The sequence below is a fragment of the Protomyctophum bolini genome, assembly GCF_963924005.1.
Source record: "Protomyctophum bolini genome assembly, chromosome: 21".
Taxonomy (NCBI): domain Eukaryota; kingdom Metazoa; phylum Chordata; class Actinopteri; order Myctophiformes; family Myctophidae; genus Protomyctophum; species Protomyctophum bolini.
In genome coordinates this window covers 11,181,251-11,203,527 of record NC_137882.1, presented here as the reverse complement: position 1 = coordinate 11,203,527, position 22,277 = coordinate 11,181,251, and the positions used below count along the sequence as shown (strand labels likewise).

The 22,277-nt window shown below is 45.1% G+C and overlaps 1 protein-coding gene across 2 annotated transcripts in view; it reads left to right on the top strand.

The window, feature by feature from the left end:
• stau2 (staufen double-stranded RNA binding protein 2) overlaps positions 1-22,277 on the top strand; it is a 106,356-nt gene that overhangs the window by 15,379 nt on the left and 68,700 nt on the right. For both annotated transcript variants that reach the window (XM_080793925.1, XM_080793924.1), the window contains exons 6-7: positions 10,218-10,377; positions 18,335-18,442. In XM_080793925.1, coding sequence (XP_080650051.1) covers positions 10,218-10,377; positions 18,335-18,442 — 268 coding nt within the window. The remainder of the gene's footprint in view (positions 1-10,217; positions 10,378-18,334; positions 18,443-22,277) is intronic.

The following is a 22,277-nucleotide window of genomic DNA, read 5'->3' as shown; positions in this document are numbered from 1 at the left end:
GTACCTACTTACCCTAGGGGACACGGGGAGAACATGCAGACTCCACACAGAGGGGTCGTTTGTATGGGCACTGATGATGCCGAGGAGAGAACACACCTACAGTGTCCCTGGCGTGAATCGAGCTGTGAGACAACAGTGCTACAGACTGTGCCACCGTGCCCCCTTGAGCTTGTAGATCTGCTATTTGCATTGCTTAACACTGGCGGGCCACTTATTATAAATCAGGCATTGCCCTATCGTGAGCAAGGCTTGGAAGATGGGTATACTATAGAGGGAAACAACACACTGATTACAGTGCTTGGATAAGGGAGGGGGGCTTTAATCTCATGTTTAAAATGGAAACCATAACAAACACACACACACAACATGGACAATTTAATTAAAATAAGTTTTGAAACGTCTTTTTCCTTCTCTCCCTTGTGAGCTGGCTCAGCCATGCTTGATAAATTGGCTGTGGTTTGTAAAGACGATGATAAGAGCAGTCTAGATGAAGCACCACCTATGTGAAACAGATGGAGACAGGGTTGTTGTACCTTTTGCTTTATTTCAGTTAAAACTTCAGTTATAAAGTGCACGATGGAAATAGGCCCGCTAGTGGTCCTTGAGGGAGTTCCAGGCTGGTCCCCAGCTAGATGATGGAGAGTTGGTAGCCAAATGGACCCATATAGATCTTTAGCGCTTGAGAGTGTAACATTTAAATTTTACACTCAATAGTTAATTAATTTACAAGAAGTCCACACAATTAGACAATGTAGAAGTCTTGAGAGTTGAGAGATTCCATTAGTCACTGATGAGTTATCATTGTGATTGAGCTGCGACACTGCTCCGCTTCCCCCCAGCCACACGCACGCACGCACGCACTCACTCATGGGGGTTAATCCGGCTCTGGGATCAGTGTACAAATTAGGCTGAAGAAACTGCAAATAATATCACCCCTGCAAATAATAGCCCCGGCATTTGTACAGACCGGTGCGTTGTTTTGGGCATTTAAGTTCTTACTTACTTGCAATACCCTCACAGCCCACCAGTTGCTCCCAGTCCACAGGTTGAGAACCACTGGCCTACACCAAAGTTAGAGTTCTCTTCCTGCATTGTAAACACATCACATGTCTGCTGGTAGTGTGTTTGCTTTAGAGTGTTGTTCTTGTAACCCTTGTCTCTGAAGGGGAGTGTCTTATACTGTAACCCTGCTGCTGGCCTCTCTCTCTGGCAGAGCGCACACACACACACACACACACACACACACACACACACACACACACACACACTCACTCACTTTTTTGCCTAATCCTGAACCCAACTGAATCTTCTTCCAATAGTAAGTAATGCCGTTACTCTAAAAATCTTGTGATTTTTCTCCTGTGACAATTCATTTGTCAAATTATACTGTACGTGTGGGCACATGCAGTTTTTAAAGTAAAAGGCTTCTACGTACACACATGCACATTTCCCCCCCAATGGAAGTTAGTCCCATCTTCCCATCTGAACCTACTTATAGCCCTACAGTATATCTACTAAACTAGAGGTATTACATATCATCAGTCTCTCTCTCTCTGAACAGTTATTGTGTGACTAACTGTTCGATCTCTGGTCAGTGCATTTCAATGAGAATGCACCCGGAACGGGAAAGGAAATCTTCACGTGCGTGAATGGACCATCCATGAGCCAATGAGAATGGTTCTATTATACTATTATTATAATACTTCTATTTATTAACATGGAGCGGAAATAAATAAATAGTGCTAAATAAATCTCCATATATGGAACTGACCAGTTCTGTCATTGCATTTGTTGAGCCTTTCCCACCCATCATTCCTCTTCGATGTCTCCCTTTTCACTGATACCTGTCCATTCAAACTCTGGACGGCCCTAACTGGGCTAGCCCAAGGCCCGGCCTGGGCTTACTAATTAGCACACGTTTTACGCCCTACCCGGCCCGAAAAAAAGGAAAAAATATGGGGCATTCCCAGACCTGTTGTTTTAGCACGACCTCACCCTCTGGGCATCTTACTGGTGAATAATAACGTATAAGAAAGTATATGTTAGTTACATTGATCCGAGCCAGAACACAATCATTGATTGATCATTCAAGTAAACCTGCTTTGAAAATTCACGTGTGTAAATACTTTTCCAATCGAGAAAAGTTGATAACCACTGAACTAGCATACTGTACATGCTCTCCTTCGCCATTCCACCCTGTGTGTGACAGAGAAAACAGCCATGGGTGTATGCATGGGAAGGCAGGCAGGGATCGTAGTTTAATTGTGGAGGAGTTGAAGGCGGGAGAAGATAAACATGTACTGTAAATGCTGTAGATCGGAAGTAAATGCAGCTGGCGGAGGAATGAACCTTTCCAAGATTTTCGCCGTTTTCCCAGATCTGTGTCACCCTCTGCTAAGCCCCGTCCCCTCAGAGGGCTCTGAGCCCAAAAGGGGTGGGGGTGTGTGTGTGTTAGATTCGTGTTTTAGTATGTGACGTGTAAATGTTTTGTGCTTGTGCATGTGTGTGGCCAGTGGGAGTCTTGGTGGCCAGGCGTCTACGGGAGACAAAGGGGAGGCGATACACTCACTCATTCCTATCATATTATATGATGTCACTGCTTGCCTTGGTCTTGGTGTTCTTTATTTCAAGTCTGTTGTCCATGAATCAATTACAGCTGTGGACATTGTGCACGTAAGAACAACACACAGAAGCCTCTGTACAAGATTCCATTTGTCATATGAAACAAATCTTTTAGAGATGTGTCAATGACTGTGATACACAGCTTTTGGTGTGTGTGTGTGTGTGTGTGTGTGTGTGTGGAAGTTCATATGTGCTCGCTTGCACACAAAACGAGACACTGTAATAGCCTGGGATCGTGGGTAGTAGCAGTATTGTATTGTAGTAGTTGTGTCTGAGTGGCGCCCTGCCTGGCCCCAGTCTGAAAAGAGACTGTCCCAGTGAGAGATCTACCCTGCAGGTTTACCAGTCAACCCACGGCAACATCCATCTTCTCCTGGACTCTGCTCTCTGGCTCCTGATCTTGGTCACCTGCATCTGCCCCCTTTGTTGAGCATATTAAATCTTACATTTTGACACGGTGAACTGCAATTTAGTCTTGAGCATTTTTTCAGCGATCCTAGACAGAGGCAGCGGTGGCCGAACGGTTTGCGGAGCGGTCTTGATATCGGAAGGTCGCTAGTTCGTATCCCCGGACCGGCACGTTAAAATTACCACCGCTGAAGTGCCCTTGGACAAGGCATTGAACCTCTACCATGAAATGTTCAATGAGCAGGGCCTGGCTGTAAACTAGTTCTTGAGCTTAGTTCAGTTACCCTGGGTAAACATAGTACCTTTCCTTTCCTTTACATGTTTCACACATGCGCACAGCCGTTCACTTCCTTGTTTACGGGCCGACAAATGTTGCTCATATCTCTGCTCTCCATGGTTTTGATCATAACGCTTATGTTCTGTCCTCATTTCTGACTTAATCAAGCATCTCGTTTTGAATATATATAAAATCAGATGTGACAGGGCGAGGTAGTAATGGAAGATTATGGCTCCCGGTTTTGGGGGGTAATGAAAGGCGGGGCTTTTCAGAGTAAAATCTGCCTCATCTGCTTGGCACTCTAGCGCCTTTATTATGAAGACTTTCCTGGAAAAATAACACCGTCAAATTGCGATTAGAATTTTCCACTGAACGATAACTGTTGGTGAAATATGATCAACTTACTGTAGGACTGTTCTTCTGTACTCTGTACTGTACTTTTTAACCAATACAGTATATTTCATCCATATTACATGCAGCATGCAATCAAATAATAGTAAATACATTTCAAAGCCCTACAGGGCTTGTGGGCAAGTGGACATCACAAATAATAAATGGTCTTGCGAGGTGAACAATATTGCTCCAATCCAATCTGCACCATACTTCACTGTTCAGGGGTCTGCCATCACAATAGTCACGCCAGGGGATGTGTGACCCCATCACTGGCCCCCAGGGGCCACACATTGTTCAGGCGCACCGTTTGCTCCAATCAGCACCAGACCTGGCACAAGGGGTCTGCCACAACAACAGTCACGCCAGGGACCACGCTGTTCCACCCAGTTTGCCAGGGGCCATGACATTGTACAACCCAGCTTACACATTACTGTGAAGTTGCACCACTGCTCTGATCCACACATAGAGCTATAAAGGATAGAGACCGAACCGGAGCGTTAGCGTTTTGAAGCACCCGGAAGACTGCCGGAAGTATAATTATAATTGCTCGAGTGAGCGGAAGTTTAGCCTAGCCTAGCCCCCGGACCTCAATTTTGAGGTCTGGGGCTTATACGCACGTGACGTCATGAACGTTCGTCCACCTCCATGAAAGTGCTGCAATTCCACATTTCGCCAGTAGGTAGTCGTGGCATCTTCAACGTTGGATAGCCTTACTGGGGGCTTGGATCCACACCAAGCCTGGCATAAACACTAGTGTTCACAGATCAGCCGTGAGAATAGTCACACCATAAAACACCTAAATTGCACACATACGGGGTGCTACAGCACGTTTAACACTTCAGATGGCCATAGGTGACCATTGCTCTGATCAGGACTAGACCATTAGTACAGTGTATGCCAATGTTACATTAATCTAGGTGCATGAAAGGAAAGAACATGGCTACTTGCCAACTTAATGCTCCAGTGAGCAAATGATCTGCCAAGATAGTTTTGTGACCTTCTGTCTCAGAGTATTTGAAAAGAGGGACACTTTAACAAGATATGAGGGCAACTGATGCAGAATTGAAAGCCAGCCTATAAAACAAAAGCTTTGTGAGCATTACATTCTTTCTGGTATGTGTTAATTAGGCTAGATATCTTTTTATTGACTGACAATTCCCTCAAGTTGGAAAAATTGATTGTACATTTGTTTCCTACACTACAGCATGTGCAGTAGATAGTTTTTGCATGGATCATCAAGCATGGAAAATTTGTTTGCAGCATTATTTTTGTGAATAGTCCACACGATATTAAATGAACCACTAATCAAACATGGCAATTTGACGATTCAACGATAGACATGGGATCAAAAGCAAATGAAAGGAAAGAGTTTTTCCATGCCAGTGGAGAAAATTATCACTAGCATGAAAACGATCACTCCTTTTGTGCCATAGCGCTCATTGAAATTCTTATATCTCTCCTTTTTGACTTTGACTGTGTGTGGCCTGGATGACTCTAGAATGTCAGAATGTGTGCGTCTGTGTGTGTTCGCACGCCTGTGTGTCTTTGAGTGATTAAGATGAAATGGTAGCCTCAGCCAATGTGGCCCGTATTAAAAGAGAGCTGCAGGGAAGCGTTCGCCTTTAATGTCGATTCCATTAGTCACTGCTGAGTTATCATTGTGATTGAGCTGCGACACTGCTCCGCTCCCCCCCCCCCCCCCCCCCAAACACACACACACACACACACACAAACACATTTCTAAGCATCTTGCCAGTGTCCACACCTTGCCACCAGGTGTGCTGATCTAGATCTCGCTCTGTAATAAAGAAATCATGACAATAATTGATAGTACAGAATGGGCCGATCCAGTTCCCTGTGTGCTGATTGTTATATTGGCCTCAATTTCCTGTGTGTGTGTGTGTGTGTGTGTGTGTGTTCATTCGTTCTTGGGCCGGCATCCTTGTGTGTAAGCCACTACTTTCCCACGTTGTAGAGTAGGGTCTCCCACAGGCCTGGCGCTCTCTCTCTCTCTCCCTCTCTCCCTCTCTCCTCTGCACCTGTACCCAGTGCAGTGCTCCAGCCCCAGCTGCTCCCAGGCCTGCTCAGCCCTGTTGGCCAGAGCCCATGTTGCACTTGGCATGTCCTCTGAGACCTCGGGGCCACACTTGACGTGCGAGGGCCAGGCAGGCCCCGCCCTGGGAAGGCCCCCGTGGACAGGCGGAGAGGAGTATATGTTTTTTTCCCCCCTTTTTTTTTATATTTGTGGGCCGGCTAAGGACCCACCGGAATTCTGGGAGTGAAATGCTGACTCATTCTTAGCCGGGCAGGAGATCGAGGGAAGAGGAGAGAGAGGATGAAAGGGAGGGGGCTTGTTAAGAGGAATGGCAGTTTTACAGATGTGTTGAAAGGAGTGCTCACTTTTAAAAGTCTCCGTAGGCCAGGGCATTTTGGGACACAAAGCAGAAAGTCTGTGGTTCTCACATTGTCAATGTTTCTGTTCACTGTAGCTAGCACACCACGTTGCCAAATCCTCTTTGGCGGTGGGTGCATACGGTAAAACATACAGTCCAAACTAAGTTTTCACGATCAGATAGCATCAGCATCAGTACTTATGTGTTGTTGATAGCAGTGAAATTGCTCTGAAAAATATGTATTTTTATTATGCTCATCCATTAAAACTTTTACAGGTCTCTTTCCAGATGATAGTTAAAATAATCAGCCCATTCTCGTCCCCATCTCATCATAGTTGATGCTTAAAGGTAGAGTAAGTGATTTCACTTAATTCAAATATCACTTATTTTTTGGTTTTGTTGTGATAATCCTCTCTACTATAGAGTGTGCTGACCATATAAGGAGTTCCTCCCTGTCCCCAGTGAACCCCTGGGGGTCAAAAAACATTAGGTTTCGTTTTTGACTCTCTATCCTGATTGGACGAAGGCTTAGGTCCCACAGCCAAAAACGAAACCTATGGTTTTTTGAGTGAAATCACTTACTCTACCTTTAATCAATGACAACCCACAGGATCATTTATCATACCATATTGGCATCACCCCACTTTGGAAACCTTATCCTGACCTTAACCTTACCCCCAAACCTTGCCTACCTTAACCCTACACCAGGGTTGCAGATCTTTACCATCACCCGTTCGTTCTGGAAAGGCTTTCAATTTGATCTCAGAGCATTTTGCAAACCCAGACAAATACAACCACTCATGTCTGAGTCATCTAGTCATACTCAGGTTTGCTGGTTGGGTGTGAACTGTGAACCCCTACAAATCATATACTGTATGGTGGAGTGGCACAGCCCAAATTAATATTCTGAATGTCTGAATATGTGCGTAACCTGTTTAATACTATAGGCTACTACTACTTTTAAATAAAAGTTAACGAGACAAGATGAGACAACAATAATGAAAATGAGTTTGGGAAGAGACGCCAAGAGACAAAAGATGATTTTCTCTTGCAGAATGAGAAAATAATTATCTTTTGACATGTCAAATGGAAAATATATTTGTCTCATCTGTAATTGTGCAGCGATGGTGAAAAAAGGGGACTTGGAACCTGGAACGACACTTTCTGACAAACCACAAAATCATCATCAGATTTTTCCAGCTGTGAACTAGGAAAACAAAGGTGAAATGAGTCAAATCTCAATGAGAACACAGCCCGGCAGTTTCTACGAAATGGGTTGGTAACGTTAATCGTTAATGCAGAGTTGCACAATGGAAACAAGACCCCCAGGGCTTTTTGTGTTATCCTATTCAATCAATCAGTCATTCAAAAGCCACCACTGCAGCCTCCGGAGGCTATCGTGTGTACTCGCCAGAATACAAGAAATAATTTGAGGAAAGCTTGAATTATATTAAATCGACTCATTCTTTGTTAGGATTTATCATGATTAAATTGTTTATTTATTCTATGTTTCATTAAAACAATGGTGGTTTCCACTTGGAACTGGTAGAGCTCACCAGCGTTGGAAAATGGTGCTCTCGTGCCCAAAAATGTTGCCCACCTCTGCCCTACACTTAAAACCTTGCCTAAAATTTACCCTAACCGTACTCCCCCAAAATGTCACAACTGCAACATTGAGTGGTCGTGGTACTGTACATGAAAGGGTAGCCTGGCTTCTAGCCGGCTTCTTTGCTTTCCGTGTGTTGTCACTCGTCTGGCCAGCAGGCTGTTGACTCGTATTTCATAACGTCACCTATATTGCATAGCCACGTCGTTGCTGATACGTCATCAGCCAGCGCCCCTCTGTCCATGCTTTTCTCAGGCTTTTCTCACTGAAAAAAATAGCGCCAGTTCGAGACTCGAGAGTAAAACCTACGTACGGTAAAAACGAAACACTATAGGCTTGATTCACTAGTCCACTATGTCGGCCTCAGTAGAAACTGACGGCTGTGTGGGGTGATCTAAGTGAATGATAAGGGGACGTTGCAGGGCAACAGCAGTAGCTGCCCAGTGCACATTGATACGACGTCCCAACCACAGACCAATCAGAAGCCACGGGTCGATTTCACCCGTTTACATGTCCTGCCTAGTGCCTACCTTGGAGATAGGACCCTTTCCAGACTGAGTAGTGAGTGACACAACAAATTCACGGAACGCAGCGAAGCAGGCTGGAACCCTGGCTAATGAAAGGTACCGTTGCTGTCAAACTTCAATGGTATCTGATGAAGTATGACTTGAGCCTGTCCCCTCTAGAGCTCCCTGCTTTCACTGACAACTTACAACCGACCCAGGGGAGAATTCTGCATACTATATTGTCTGTCACTCATGAAGCATTTATTTAATATTGAAATGCCACCAAGCATGTTTAATTACTTACTTACTTACTTACCACCCTCTTCCTATGTGTAAATATATTTGGGTCAGTTGAGGTCTGCTGTATGAAATCCACCTTTATAAACCAATCTGGTAGAGAGCTTTAGTAAACATGACATTCTGATAGGGACCAGACCTTTGTGTATATTTAGCAACTCACTGTGGATCTGATTTATTTTATGTTATCATCACCGCTATTTCTGCAGCCATGGCGAAATTACTGTGATTTGATTACTTTGAGCAGGAATAGTTTTTTTTTTGCCCTCCCTTCTCACAACATTCAGCTGCATAACATTATTCATTATTCCCTCCCGGTGGCTTGTGCCTGTACACTGAATCCAACATCCCCACATGCACTCAATCTGCTATCAAATCCCATATCGCTGCCACCACCGCAGCCCTCGTGCCAAATATGAGGTTCTAGGATGGCTGCAAATGAATAGCTGCGGTGTTTATAGCCGGAGAAAGAGATAGCTGCGGCCTCTGTGAAGCTTGTTTTAATTTTCCCCCAGCATGGAGGGAAACGAGCCTCTGCCACATGGTGCTGACTATTGATTTTCATCCTCTCATTATAAGGCAACATGCCTTGACCAAACGTGAAAACACTAGCCAGCATCTCTAGAGAGCACTCAGCACTGTTTCTGTTCTGCTGCTCCATCTTCCATATTATGGTAACTGCATGTGAATTTGAATGTGTTGTGAATGTAAAATATATATTTATATTGACAAAGATGGAATGAAGACGGGTCACTGATATTTACAAAAACAGCTCTTTCTCGTTCATTCTGTCTTTCTCCTAAATTGCGAAGCCCAATTCCCTCCCTGGCCTAGGAGAGGGGGGGTGGGTCACATGCAGACTTTCAGACCCCTAAATCTGCCCAGTGAACCAGATCGTGACAGCTTGGTCCCGCTCTGTCAGGGCACAGAGAAAGAGAGCAGAATCTATGTCCAGAGCAAGAAGAAAGAGGAGAGGATATATGTCCCCACGCTTTGTTCCCTGTTCTGTCTCAGAGAACCAATGGGGAGCCATCAGTCAAATGGCTGGCCAAGAAGCCATTGTGAAGTAATTGACCCTGATGAAGTGGTCGGCTTTTAATTCGGGACCCGTGTGAACATTAATAACTTGTTCGGCAATGTGCGCACAGTGCTCGCACGCACATACACACACGCACGCACGCGCGCGCACACACACACACACACACACACACACACACACACTCAGAATCTTTTTTCCTTTGCCACAATAAGCCGGTGATAAATCTGCGCTTGTAGGATTGAACTGTAGGAAAAACTGGAAGGAACAACAACCCAGCCTGCATGTTTTTCTTTTCTTTCCTCATGGTTGGGCGCATTACATTCATCATGTGTTGTTATCGGGGCAGTGTTGTTTTGCAGCAACTTAACACAGGACTTCTATCCATCCCAGCAGAACGGCACAGACCTACTGTATAGTATTATGACTTTTAAGTAACTCTGGAATCTGAGAATGGCCGTCAAACTGTCTTAGTTCGTACTGCTTTGACAATCCTCCTGTAAACTAAAGTCCTGTTTGTTTCGTTTTTTTTCTCTCTCACGTCTTCCTTCCCTCTTCTCCTATTATTTTTCTCTTTCTCTCTCTCTGTCTCGCCCTCCCACTCCTTCTCTCACTCCCTCCTTTCCACCCATCCTACTCTCCCCTCCCTTCCTCCACGTCTGGCTCTTGTCCAACCCAGGTACCATTACCCTGTTCCTAAGATCTTCTATGTGCAGCTGTCTGTGGGGACTCATGAGTTTATTGGCGAGGGACGGACCCGCCAGGCGGCGCGACACAACGCTGCCATGAAGGCCCTGCAGGCCCTCCGCAATGAACCCATCCCTGAACGACCACCACCGGTAAAACACTCACGCACGCACAGCACGCACGCACAACACACACACACACACACACACACACACACACACCTCTAACAACGCTCTATAGAGCTCTCTCGATCTCCATCCATTACTTGTTTTATGTTGGGTTTTTTTACCCAGGTATTGCATAACTGGTTGGGGCATGCATTACCAACTTGCATCATTCCCGACTTGTATGGTCCCCGAGTAGGCCTTAGGTCTAGTATTACAAAACCTGTCTTTCTTGGAATTGATTGATTGATTTATTAACAGTTTGCAGAATTACAGTACATTCCATGTACAACTCAGTACAAAAAAACTGAGTGGACGACACCATAAAGCATTACACTTGTTTACAATAGGGCCCACCATTTTCAAATCAAATCATTTAGAGACGTACCAATATACCGGTACACAACTATATAGTCAAAACAGTAAATCATCATAGAGGAGGTAAACAGGGAAAAGAAACATATACAGTGAGGGGGAAAGGGGTGGGTGGGGCATTCAGATTTTACGGGGGCCAGTTTCAAATTGCAGCCGTCCGTAGGTGCCCTTTGAGAGCAGTTTTGAAGGAGTCAAGGGATTCGCATGTCTTAATGACAATTTGGAATTGGATTGGACCAATGGTTGTTTAGAACTGAAATGTCTGTATCTGACTGTCCACGGGTATGTGGAGGCCGTTCCGAATCGTTGTGTTCGGGGGCGGTGGGTTGAAGGGGTGTACTCATCAACTTCCCTGATTAGCCAACCTCACCTATCGGCTTCACGGATTATGGGTTTTGCGTGATGTTTCTGCCATTGCGCCGTTGGTGCTGTTTGTTAGTGTGTACACTGTACACGTGTTTTCATGTAAGGTCAACGGGTTTCTCATTGACGTGTTCCCGACTTGCGTTGGTCCCTGAGAGGCAACACTTCACCACGCTAACGATTACAGAAGCCTTCCACGACTGATGAAAAGTCAAGGGATTAGAACCATAGATTTTTCTGAAGCCTTATTACTTTGCACTGGAACGATGCTGCTTAGCAGTGTGATACTGTGTCTTTTTTATTATTTTTTGTCACTAAATTGCAGGGAATGTTTCATCAGCTCTCACCAGATTTAATCTAAATCCACCACAGGCCCAATTACTCTAATGTATAATTCAAGCCTCTGTCAATTCCCGGACAATCTCCTTTTAGTTTTTAAACCTGCACCTGGTTCAGGTTTAGATTCTCTTCCTCCTCCATTGTAGGTATTTTTTTTCGTCTACTGCCCAATAACACCGTACCCGTTTGTTCCAAAGCCCCCCCGTCACAGGCATCGCTGTTAACTGTTGTTATCGTCCTCCACCGGAAATCAAATTACCTCCATATCCTCGCCGTCTGGCATGACGGCTGGTTATTCAAAACGCTTTGGCTCCTCTCGGCTCGCCTCGCTCGCTGTCTTGTGGCGTCGCGTCCATAAATGAGCTCTTTGTTAGATGCTGCTTCCGAGGCTTGCTTTACAAATTGAGGTGCATTGTGTCTACAGTGTGTGTCTCTGTGTGTGTGTGTGTGTGTGTGTGTGTGTGTGTGTTTCTTTGTGTACGCGCTCACACACTTGCGCGTGTGTGAGAACACCCTCAGGCTAATCATGTTCCTTTGAATAATATGGGCTTTCATGGCACTGCATTGTTTCGTTCGCAGAAGGCCACAGGTAAATATCGCTGTTCTTCTAATGAGAGAGAGAGAGAGAGAGAGAGAGAGCATGCGCATTCATACAACCTGAGGAACATCATGTAACCCACCACACGTGAGCATTACGCTCCTTCACTTTTAGAGGATCCATCCAGGCACTGGGCTCAATTGATTACAAGTACATTCAATTCAAAGGGGCTTCATTGGTATAATGACAGTTTTCTGAAAAAACTACGTTTCTATGTCAGTCGTTCTTTGATTTTTCAAAAATAGCAGATCTACAAGCTCATAGCGTGCCACTCGGTGGCGCACTATGAGCTTGTAGATCTGCTATTTTTCAATAGCTAAAGCATGACATGATGCTAACACCAAAAGGGGATTCCGCCCAAAATGGGTTAAGCAAACATGAAAGAAAACAAACATAATAAAATGGCATTATCTGATATCTGAAGCACTGATATCTGAAGTCCTTTCTTTTCAAACTTAACTACAGGGAGCGTTGGTCTAAAAAACATAGAGGAAAACTTGACCGAACACGACTCGCTCACTGTATAACAAAATGAAGTAAAAACCTCTATAGACTGAGACTTGGGGAATTTTCCTTTCATTTTATCATGCTCATAAAGTGCTCTGTGCTCAAAGTGCAATTAAAAAAGAAATGTAATTGCACTTTGAGCACAGAGCACTTTATGAGCATGATAAAATAAAACATGAGCATGATAAAAATTAAGTTTTTACTTCATTTTGTTACACAGTGAGCGAGTCATGTTCGGTCAAGTTTTCCAATATCTGTAAATATAGCTAGCAACAAATGTCAAGTGTATTTAAAAGTACAGTGGTAGTTGTTTTTCATATGTATTTCACTTATTTATTTTTTACTGTCCACGAATTTATTAGCACTGGTTCAACATTCTTTATCCCTATGCTTGCTTCCGTTCCTGTTCTTGAACCATAAGTCTATAAGACAAACCAATTGTGCGCAGCTCCCCTCAAGTCTTGAGGGCAATTGTGCATGACCAGAGTAATTGTTTGAACCCTTGAGACGTGATCAGTACAGTGAGCATAATAGCTTATACTGTAAAAAAGGGGGATGATTGTTAACTTGTGTTCCACTTTACGACAGTACTCCTTTACGGTAATGTACTCTCTGAGGTTTATACGCATGCGCAGTGGACGCAGTTAATCAGATGTGAATTGTGGAGGGAACAGCATTTACATGTCGAGCCGGTGTACGGTGAATAAAGTGTTCTACAACTGAATAAATGTTGTGTTTATTAAGACCTGATCAACATGATGAGGAAAGCTGTAATAATAGTAATAAAGTAATTGCCACACAACTTGCCATAATCACTTTACTTTTTAGAAATTATAATATTTGGCCCAACTCTCTTAATTAATTTACTTAAAACCGTAGGTTACCACACCCCTACTTTGATCTAGAAAAGGCTGTGTTCACATTGCAGTCATCATTCGCCCATGGCTATAGATGTAACCAGTGAGTATTTAGGTCATTATGAGTCGATGTGTGGAACGTCCTACCTTAGTGCCACTACCTCAGTGTTTTCCTTTTTTATGTGGAGGCTTTTAACTTTCAACCTGGTGTCCCTGTTTTGGGCATGTCATTATTCAGGTGAGGAAAAAAAAGAATAAATCGTCAAGCTCCGCGTGGACAACAGGTCCATTTACGCCACTGAGACAGACCGACCACGTGTGTGTTACTGTTTTACGCCACTGAGACAGACCGACCACGTGTGTGTTACTGTTTTACGCCACTGAGACAGACCGACCACGTGTGTGTTACTGTTTTACGCCACTGAGACAGACCGACCACGTGTGTGTTACTGTTTTACGCCACTGAGACAGACCGACCACGTGTGTGTTACTGTTTTACGCCACTGAGACAGACCGACCACGTGTGTGTTACTGTTTTACGCCACTGAGACAGACCGACCACGTGTGTGTTACTGTTTTACGCCACTGAGACAGACCGACCACGTGTGTGTTACTGTTTTACGCCACTGAGACAGACCGACCACGTGTGTGTTACTGTTTTACGCCACTGAGACAGACCGACCACGTGTGTGTTACTTTGTTTACTGGTGGTTTGTACATTATGTACATTGGTGTGTCTCCTCAATATGGTTCAATCAATGGACCCATTCAGGAGAAGAAGCACTGAGGTCTGATTTAGATTGTTTTGTGCTTTTGATGGGAAGATACAGTAGTTGTTTGTGGTGCACACGCGCACGCACACATGTGCGCGCAGACACACACACACGCTCGCATGCGCACGCACACGCACACACACACACACACACACACACACACACACGTTACTTTATAGTACTGTACGTGTTGTTGACCGTGGCTTGTAAATTATGTTTATGTACATTCAATAGATCCAATCAAGAGCAGAGGCATTGCAGCCTGACTTAGCCCTCGATAGTATAGACAGTATAGTCACTATACTGTCTCACGGATGTCAAAAGTCTGCCTTGTCACCCTCCCAAACACACACACACACACACACACACACACACACACACAGCAGCATGCACACCGCACATGCATGCATGCATTGTAATCACAGTCAAGCAACCAACAATACAGCCTTTAGGCTCTAGTCTGTGCATAACTGTAGTCCCAGTTTCCAGAAGGTAGCATACCTGGTTCCGGCTCCTGTTTCTCCTCCATTTTCTCATTCGCTTACTAGTTTGAATGACTGCAGCAGATTTGGATTTGGTTTTGGAAACACGTGAAGTTGTTCAAATTTGCTGCTGAGCCAATCAAACAAAGACATGGAGAAAATGAATGCAACAGGAAAACGAACGTTCAACAACAAGTTACACACATCAGGTGTATCAAGTAAATCCTGTCCTCATATTAGAAAGGCTATCAATACGATTAGGAAAATATCTTGTTCTTTCTCTCTCAGACAGACAGACAGACAGACACACACACAACAGGCAGATAATGCACGCACGCAGCATCACACCCATGCACTCAGAGGGGGAAAGAAAATCACAGGCAAGCAAACATGTTAGAGCCAACATGAGTTGGGCGCTCGGCCAGCGCGGTGCAACAGACTCCCGTCTCCCACCACCACGTGACGTCTCCTCTGTGTGAAACGCTGGCGATCTCACAGCATGAATCATGTGTAGTATCATATACCGTAGCACAATGTGGAGACCAGGAAGGATGGATGGAGCCCAGAGGGGGAAGACCGACCTCAGCCAGCCATACTTCATCAGACAAAGAAGTGGACGCGGGCGGGAGATGAAGAGCTCAAGATGACGCTCACTGCTGTCTGACATACAAACGGCGTTGAGGAAACTCTCCAAACCCCAATGCAGTAACTCCCAAACCTGTGCAGGGCCCCCAAATAATTGGCAGAACACTTAAAGGACCACTTCACCACTTTTCAACCTATCTTCATATAATAGGTCCTCACTAATAATCATGATAAAATGGCACGATTTCTTACTTCTCAGTCTGTGTCTCATAGGAGGGCTGTGGGCAGTTTAGAAACAAGATTTATTTTACAAAAATGTTTAGATTATCGTGAGAACGATGGCTTCCATTTTCGCATTGCAACTTTTCAGGGCTAGAAAGCCTGCAGTTTCTATTAGCTTGTATTCCCCATCGATGATGTCACTGGAAGACGGTTAATTGAATGTAAAAAGCTAAAATGTCATGGCCTTTCTTTGCTTTAAAACCTCGAAAATGTTGTTTTCATTGTAATACCAATAATAAATGCCTGCGGTGGCAGTGGAGGTAGAGCGGCTGCTTGGAAGACGGAAGGTTCCAAGTTCCCGGAGTTAGTGTTGAAGTGTCTTTGAGCAACACACTGAACCAACTGCTCCTGGTTGGTTGTCTGTTAGTGTTGAAGTGTCTCTGAGCAACACACTGACTGAACCAACTGCTCCTGGTTGGTTGTCTGTAATGCACATGGTAAAGCGACCACCACCCAATGCCAATGTACAGTATTTATTGCGGGACATTTCTCTCTCTTTCTGCTAATGTTACTATCCTGGAGTTGGTTTGACAGACAGACAGACTGTGTGTGTGTGTGTGTGTGTGTGTGTGTGTGTGTGTGTGTGTGTGTGTGTGTGTCTTTGTGTGTGTGTCAGATTCAGATCAGAGATCATAGCTAAATTAGAGCGACAGACAAACAAGTGAAATATAGTAGGAGATGGAAGATAGTGTACTGCAATGACAATCTACACACCAGTGTCACCGACAAGCAAACTTAAGAACTACAGACTGGTGTTACTTATACACGTCAAACTCGTAGGCTAGAAAATGATGCCCAAAGCGGGAAGAGTTAACCACAAAACGTACCTGAGGAGTCGCTGTGCCCAACACCCGTCCTTCTACGTTAGTTCCGTTGATCCAAGCCGGAACACAATTGATTGAGTGATCGATTAAAAAAAAAAACTCACGCTTTTGTAATGTTCAGGCTGGCCCTGATCCAGAAAAGGTTGGGAATCGCTGATTTAATGCCTGTTCATACGCAGGGCACAGGCCCTGAGTGGCCTGTGCCACTCGCACAGGCCCATTCCATTGAGATCTTGCCCAGTCTAGCTTCTGAAATACGATGGTGAAAAAAACAAGAAAAACAACAAAAGATAGCCTACATTGCAGTAACCTCACGTCGCCAGCCTTTCTACCTCACCTCGGAGTGACATTGGCAGCCGTGGAACAGTGCATGCACATTTCTGTTGTAGCCAATGTGTCCAAAATCACACCAACGCAACGCAAGCCGCCTTTGTGTTAAATGGTCCCAGTTCACTTATCGGCCGGAGTTCTGCAGCCAGTCAACATTTACGCGGCTGGCCATTGTTCGACTTTTTTTACATCACAATGATGTGTCACATTTCAGAAATGTCACAAAAAAAATTAATAGCTGATATACACACAAGCTTGGCCGCTCAGTAGGTATCGGCGTTCGACCCAAAAAGCTGGTATTGGCCTGGCTCTAATTTTGACATTGAATGGCGTGTGTTTGTCTGTATGTGACTTGTTTGCATGTGTGTATGTAGCCAGGGGAACATGTGATCTTAGTGCACACCCATGGGACCACCAGTCATGCACAGGAATACTGAGTTCTCAATCCCATATCAGATCAGGACCAAAGCCAGAAAGCAGACAGGCTCCCCGCTGCAGCAGACTGGCCAAGATCGTGTGTGTGTGTGTGTGTGTGTGTGTGTGTGTGTGTGTGTGTGTGTGTGTGTGTGTGTGTGTGTGTGTGTGTGTGTGTGTGTGTGTGTGTGTGTGTGTGTGTGTGTGTGTGTGTGTGTGTGTGTGTGTGTGTGTGTGTGTGTGTGTGTGTGTGTGTGTGTGTGTGTGTGTGTGTGTGTGTGTGCTATAATGCATTTATGTCTGTGTGTCTGTTCTATTGTGTGTTTGCTGGAGTGAGAGAAAGATAATGCGTTTTGAAGGAATGTGTGGACATGAAAAATGGCCTGCCAGTTGTTGGATGATGTGGAGTGTTAACAGGCAGCATTGCTGTTGTAGCGATTCACTGTTTTTGATGCTGGCTCCTCACATCTTGACACTTTCACACAGGCCTTGCCCGGAATTAAAGCTTGATGCTTGGAACATGATTATGTTTTTCAATGTCACTATTGTCTCGATGCTTGGCTAGCATAACAGATCATAGCATTTTCTGAAGTACTAAGTATCACCAAAATCTCTTTTTAAAAGAAGTCGGTTCACTCGGGCGCCATCTTGCTAATGCCCACTGAGCAATAAGTTCTGACAAACAAGACAAGACTCCAGTTCTTTTGAATGGTGTGTTGTCTGTAGTTAAAGTTCTAGGGAGAAGGGGGAAAAAATCGCACACATGCTGCCAACTAAATTGAATCGACCAATGTTTTATGTATTACATATGGGTCTTAACGTTAAGTCCCAGATGTAGACATTGGCCGAAACGTTAGTCTATTGAATGTTAGTTGGCATCTAACACTCGAGGTGTGCGATGTGTTATCTCTTCTCTATTCTTCTTTTTATGATATGCAGACGTAGGTGCGTCATTTGGCCAGTTTTGTTGGCTGATGTTGTCGTTGCTGCTGTCTTCAGAGTTTCATGTTTTCCCATGCTAAATGGATAGAGTGCTCCATCTCCTCTATATTACACTCTGGTATGATTTAAAACTGGCACTTCTAATCCGAATGGGGAGCCAGCAATACCTCTTCCTTCATTCCCACCCGCATGAGTTTGAAGTGAAGTTATCAATTACATTGACGTTTATATTTCACTGTGTTTTTATGCTGTGTTTGTGATGTTCACTCCTCAGAACCCCGAGGAGAAGGAGGAACAAGAGGAGGGCACGGATGCAAGCAAGTCTGAGATCAGCCTGGTCTATGAGATTGCCCTCAAGAGGAACCTGTCCGTCAACTTTGAGGTGAGGGGGTGTGAGACAGTTGCAGCATTAGATTATTTTAAAACAGGACATCTAATATTTTTTACCCTTGAAAACGAGATGATTCATCTCAAGGGTTATTATTATTAATAATTGAAAGTTTTAATTGAAATGTATTGGGAATAACTTTGGGAATAAACTTTCAATTATTAATATCTATACTGTAGCATAGTTACTAGGTATGCTAATGTGATGGATGGAGTGGACACAGTAATATGACATGACAACAAGAGGAATACATGATACACAATGACTCAGAGGTCTTTAACTTTAACTATTTGAAATGTTGTGGCCGGGAGTTTTTTTTTAAGCTCATCACTCCTTTTTAGGACTTTTAGGACCTTTTTTGTCATTCTCTGAATGTTTCAGGACTGATGCAATAGAATTGAGTGGGCTCACTCAATGTGATCCAATGTTCTTTCTAAGCTGACTCCATTCATAAGATAGCCGCTCATCCATTTGGCTCACCCAGTACAGTAATACTCAAGATATTTCATTGGAACTCCCCAAACTACAGTAGTCCTATAATGCACTATAGACTTAATAGCAAGGCGAAAGAGCATTTGTGCACTTATGGAAATCACAATCCTTTTGTTTTCACTCTTTCATGTTACCCTCATATAGTATAAGCGACGGACAGACGGCACAGCAGTGTAAGTTAACAGATACAGGACATTAGAAGTACAGTACGATCATGGGAAGAGTAACATAATTATATCTTGGGTACATAACTAGTCTGTGGACATTCTATGATTTCTATGATTTCATTCCAGGATTATCCTAATGTGTGAATAACACTGGCACACACCCCATACAACCACTGTGTCTAGGGGTCTATGGAGGTTTTCTTTTACTGATTCATTGGGCTTTAACTACAGCACCTTGCTCAAGCGACATCCCCCCCCCCCACGTCAGACTTCCACCTCGCCTTCTCTCGCCATCCTGTCTAAACGGATGACGTATGTGTCCTCACATGACCCCGGCGGGTTCGTTCCCCTCGGCCTCCAGCATCTCCCTGCTGACTCATCCAGCCTCCCATCTCTCCCTGATCACCTCCTTCGAGTTCTTCTCCGCTGCTCTGCAAGGTGCCAAAAACAAGGGGAGGTTCCGTTTACTCTACGCACACCCCTCCCTTCCTCCGCACGATTCCTCCCCGACCGTCTCTCCTCTTCCTTCCATCACTCCCCAAAAATCACAGAGAGCGTGGAGGGCGTGTTATGGACGGGAGAAACCGAGGGAGGGAAAGAATAGGGAGGGAGATCCTTCTTACTGTTTACTTAATCTGGAAAGCCGTCCGTTCCGCCCTTTAGTTTACCCCCCCCCCCCCCCCCTCTCTGTTTGATAACGCATTAACTCATCGGGTGAATGACCTGGGCTGTTTTTCCAGGAACCACAATTGATTATTTCAGGTGGCTAAATCTGGGATTTGACGTCAACTGCCTACTGTACAGTATGTGTCATAATCTTGTTTTAATCGCCATTTGAGATTACGTGGCTTTTGCTTTTCTATTTAATTTCGTCGGAAATCCGGAAGCCGGATTTGGAAGCACATTGTGCCGCGGCGCCGACTGACCTCTGCTCTGATCTCTGGTTAACCTGGAGATTATCTCTGCCTCTCCCTGTTTAGATGTTCCCTTTTCAAGGACCTCCGATATGCATTATGAGGCCACAGACCCCCATAGCGAGAATCCTGTCCCGACAAACTTTGCCTCATGTCACTCTCTCGCCTTGTTTCCTCGCTATCTCCACTTTCTACTATCAATAATGACAATATCTTTAAATAGATAATTATAATAAAAGAAACCTCACCCCCTCCATCAAAGTGCCTTTGAGCAAGGCTCTTTTCAGTGGCTGTGGTCGTGAATGTGTGTAACGATGTGACTGTGAAGCAGAGCATTTGTGCTCAACGAACCTACAGTTTGCTGGATAAATAAAGCTTTAACCAGTTAAACCCTATATGTAATTTAATTTGGTCTTCTTAGCTGAAAATAGCTGATCTACAACGCATTGCCACGTGACATCTTGTGATCTTGTAGATCCGCTGTTTCCGACAAATGTTCGCCCCCCCCAGGATTTAGACTTCATGCAGTTAGAGGAAATTGCATGTCGTTCACAGAGGGAATGGCGATGGATTGCGGTCACATGTGTGGATTGCTGCCCGAATGCCGTCCTTTCTGGTTCCGCGTTCCGCTGGATAGAGAAACGGGCGTGGAGGAGTGTGTGGTTGGCGGCGTTCGGCTCCACCGTTCCACACCTCAACCGCTGTCGAGATGTGGCCACGTGTGCCACGTCCCAACAAAGCAGTCTCAAAACGCCACGCATGCAAGACTGTAATCCAATCTTCTGCCTCCTTTGGCACACCGCCTGATGTATACGCACCGGAGATAGCAGATATACTGTACAAGCTTATGACACGTTGAGAGCTTGTAGTTGTGCTACCGAGTATAAATCCAGCCTCTCGCCCCCCTGTTTCTGCCCATGGCCTCTCGTAGCATGTCGTACATGTTCAATCACAGTCAGTGTTGCATGCAACAGTGTGCTCAGTGCCGGCTATGCTGAGAATCCAAAGCCCATGTGGTTAATTTGCACACCATGGCTCTGTGGGTCTCTTCTTACACATCTGAACCATTACAAGGCATCAGTCAGCAGTTGGCATCATCCCCATACCCTGCCGTGTCACATCCCCTCTAATGTGTCCTCTTCTGGTGCCTGCAGAGGAAATGGCACACTTTCCTTCTCAATAACCATCAAACTAGAAACACCCTCTCTCTCTCACACACACACACACACACACACACACACACACACACACATGCAGGCTGTGCATAACTCAAACAACAGTCTTCCGTGTGAAGGCCTTGCAAAAAAAAAAAAAAAAGAACCCTGTACAATAATCATATTTTTTTTCAAATCCTCCGCCACTGGAGCATGAAATTACCCATGAGTCATTGCAGCGAGTGTCCACTTTCCTCCTCCTCCCCCCGCCGAGGTGGGGCGTCGACTCGTCGGCACCCCAACAAGGCTGACTTAACCGCCCACCCCCTCACCCGTCAGGTTATATCAAACAGATGTCAGCATCAAAGAGCAACCAATCTATAAATCACAGCTCGCGCTTTTGGACAGAGATGGCCCGTCTTTTTCCAAAAGGAGGACACAGGAGATGAAGGGTCCGGAGCCAAGAACCACCCATCTTGTACAACAAGCAGCTTCCCCCTCAGGGCCTGTCCGTCCGCCGTGCATCACAAAAGAGCTTTTCTTCCCTCTACCAAGTCCTTGCCATTGTCCCACCCTGCTCCCATAGCATCCTCTTCAGAGTGCCTGAGGTCTCGTTTGCACCCGTCCCATGGCCCGCTCCGGGTATTGATGTCTCCCTGAGAAGCCGAGGGGAAGGCCTCACACAGGAGGACTAGAAAAAAGAAAGAAAGAGAAAGAAAAAATAAGCAATAGAGAGAAAAGAAGAGAGTTTTGAAAGGCAGGGGAGAGAAAAAACTTGAGTTACAGTGTGTTTCCTGCATTATAACCTGATCCTTATCGCCAGGCCGGGAGACGGACGGGGCATGTTTGTTGTGTTCACTCGCGCACGTGTACATGCACGCACGCCCGCGCAGTACAGCGGCGTGCGTGTGAATGAAAAGGAGGCGCTGAAATCCCATCGGCGCTGCGCGGATCCCGTGTCGTCTGCCAACGAGGCTGACTACAGCTCGTCTGCCGCCATCCCGGGCCAGCGAGAGCGTGTGACAGTCAGTGTCTCTTCTCGCCCTCCGTCTCTCCGTTAAACACGATATATATACGCCACACATGCTGTATAGAGGTAGCA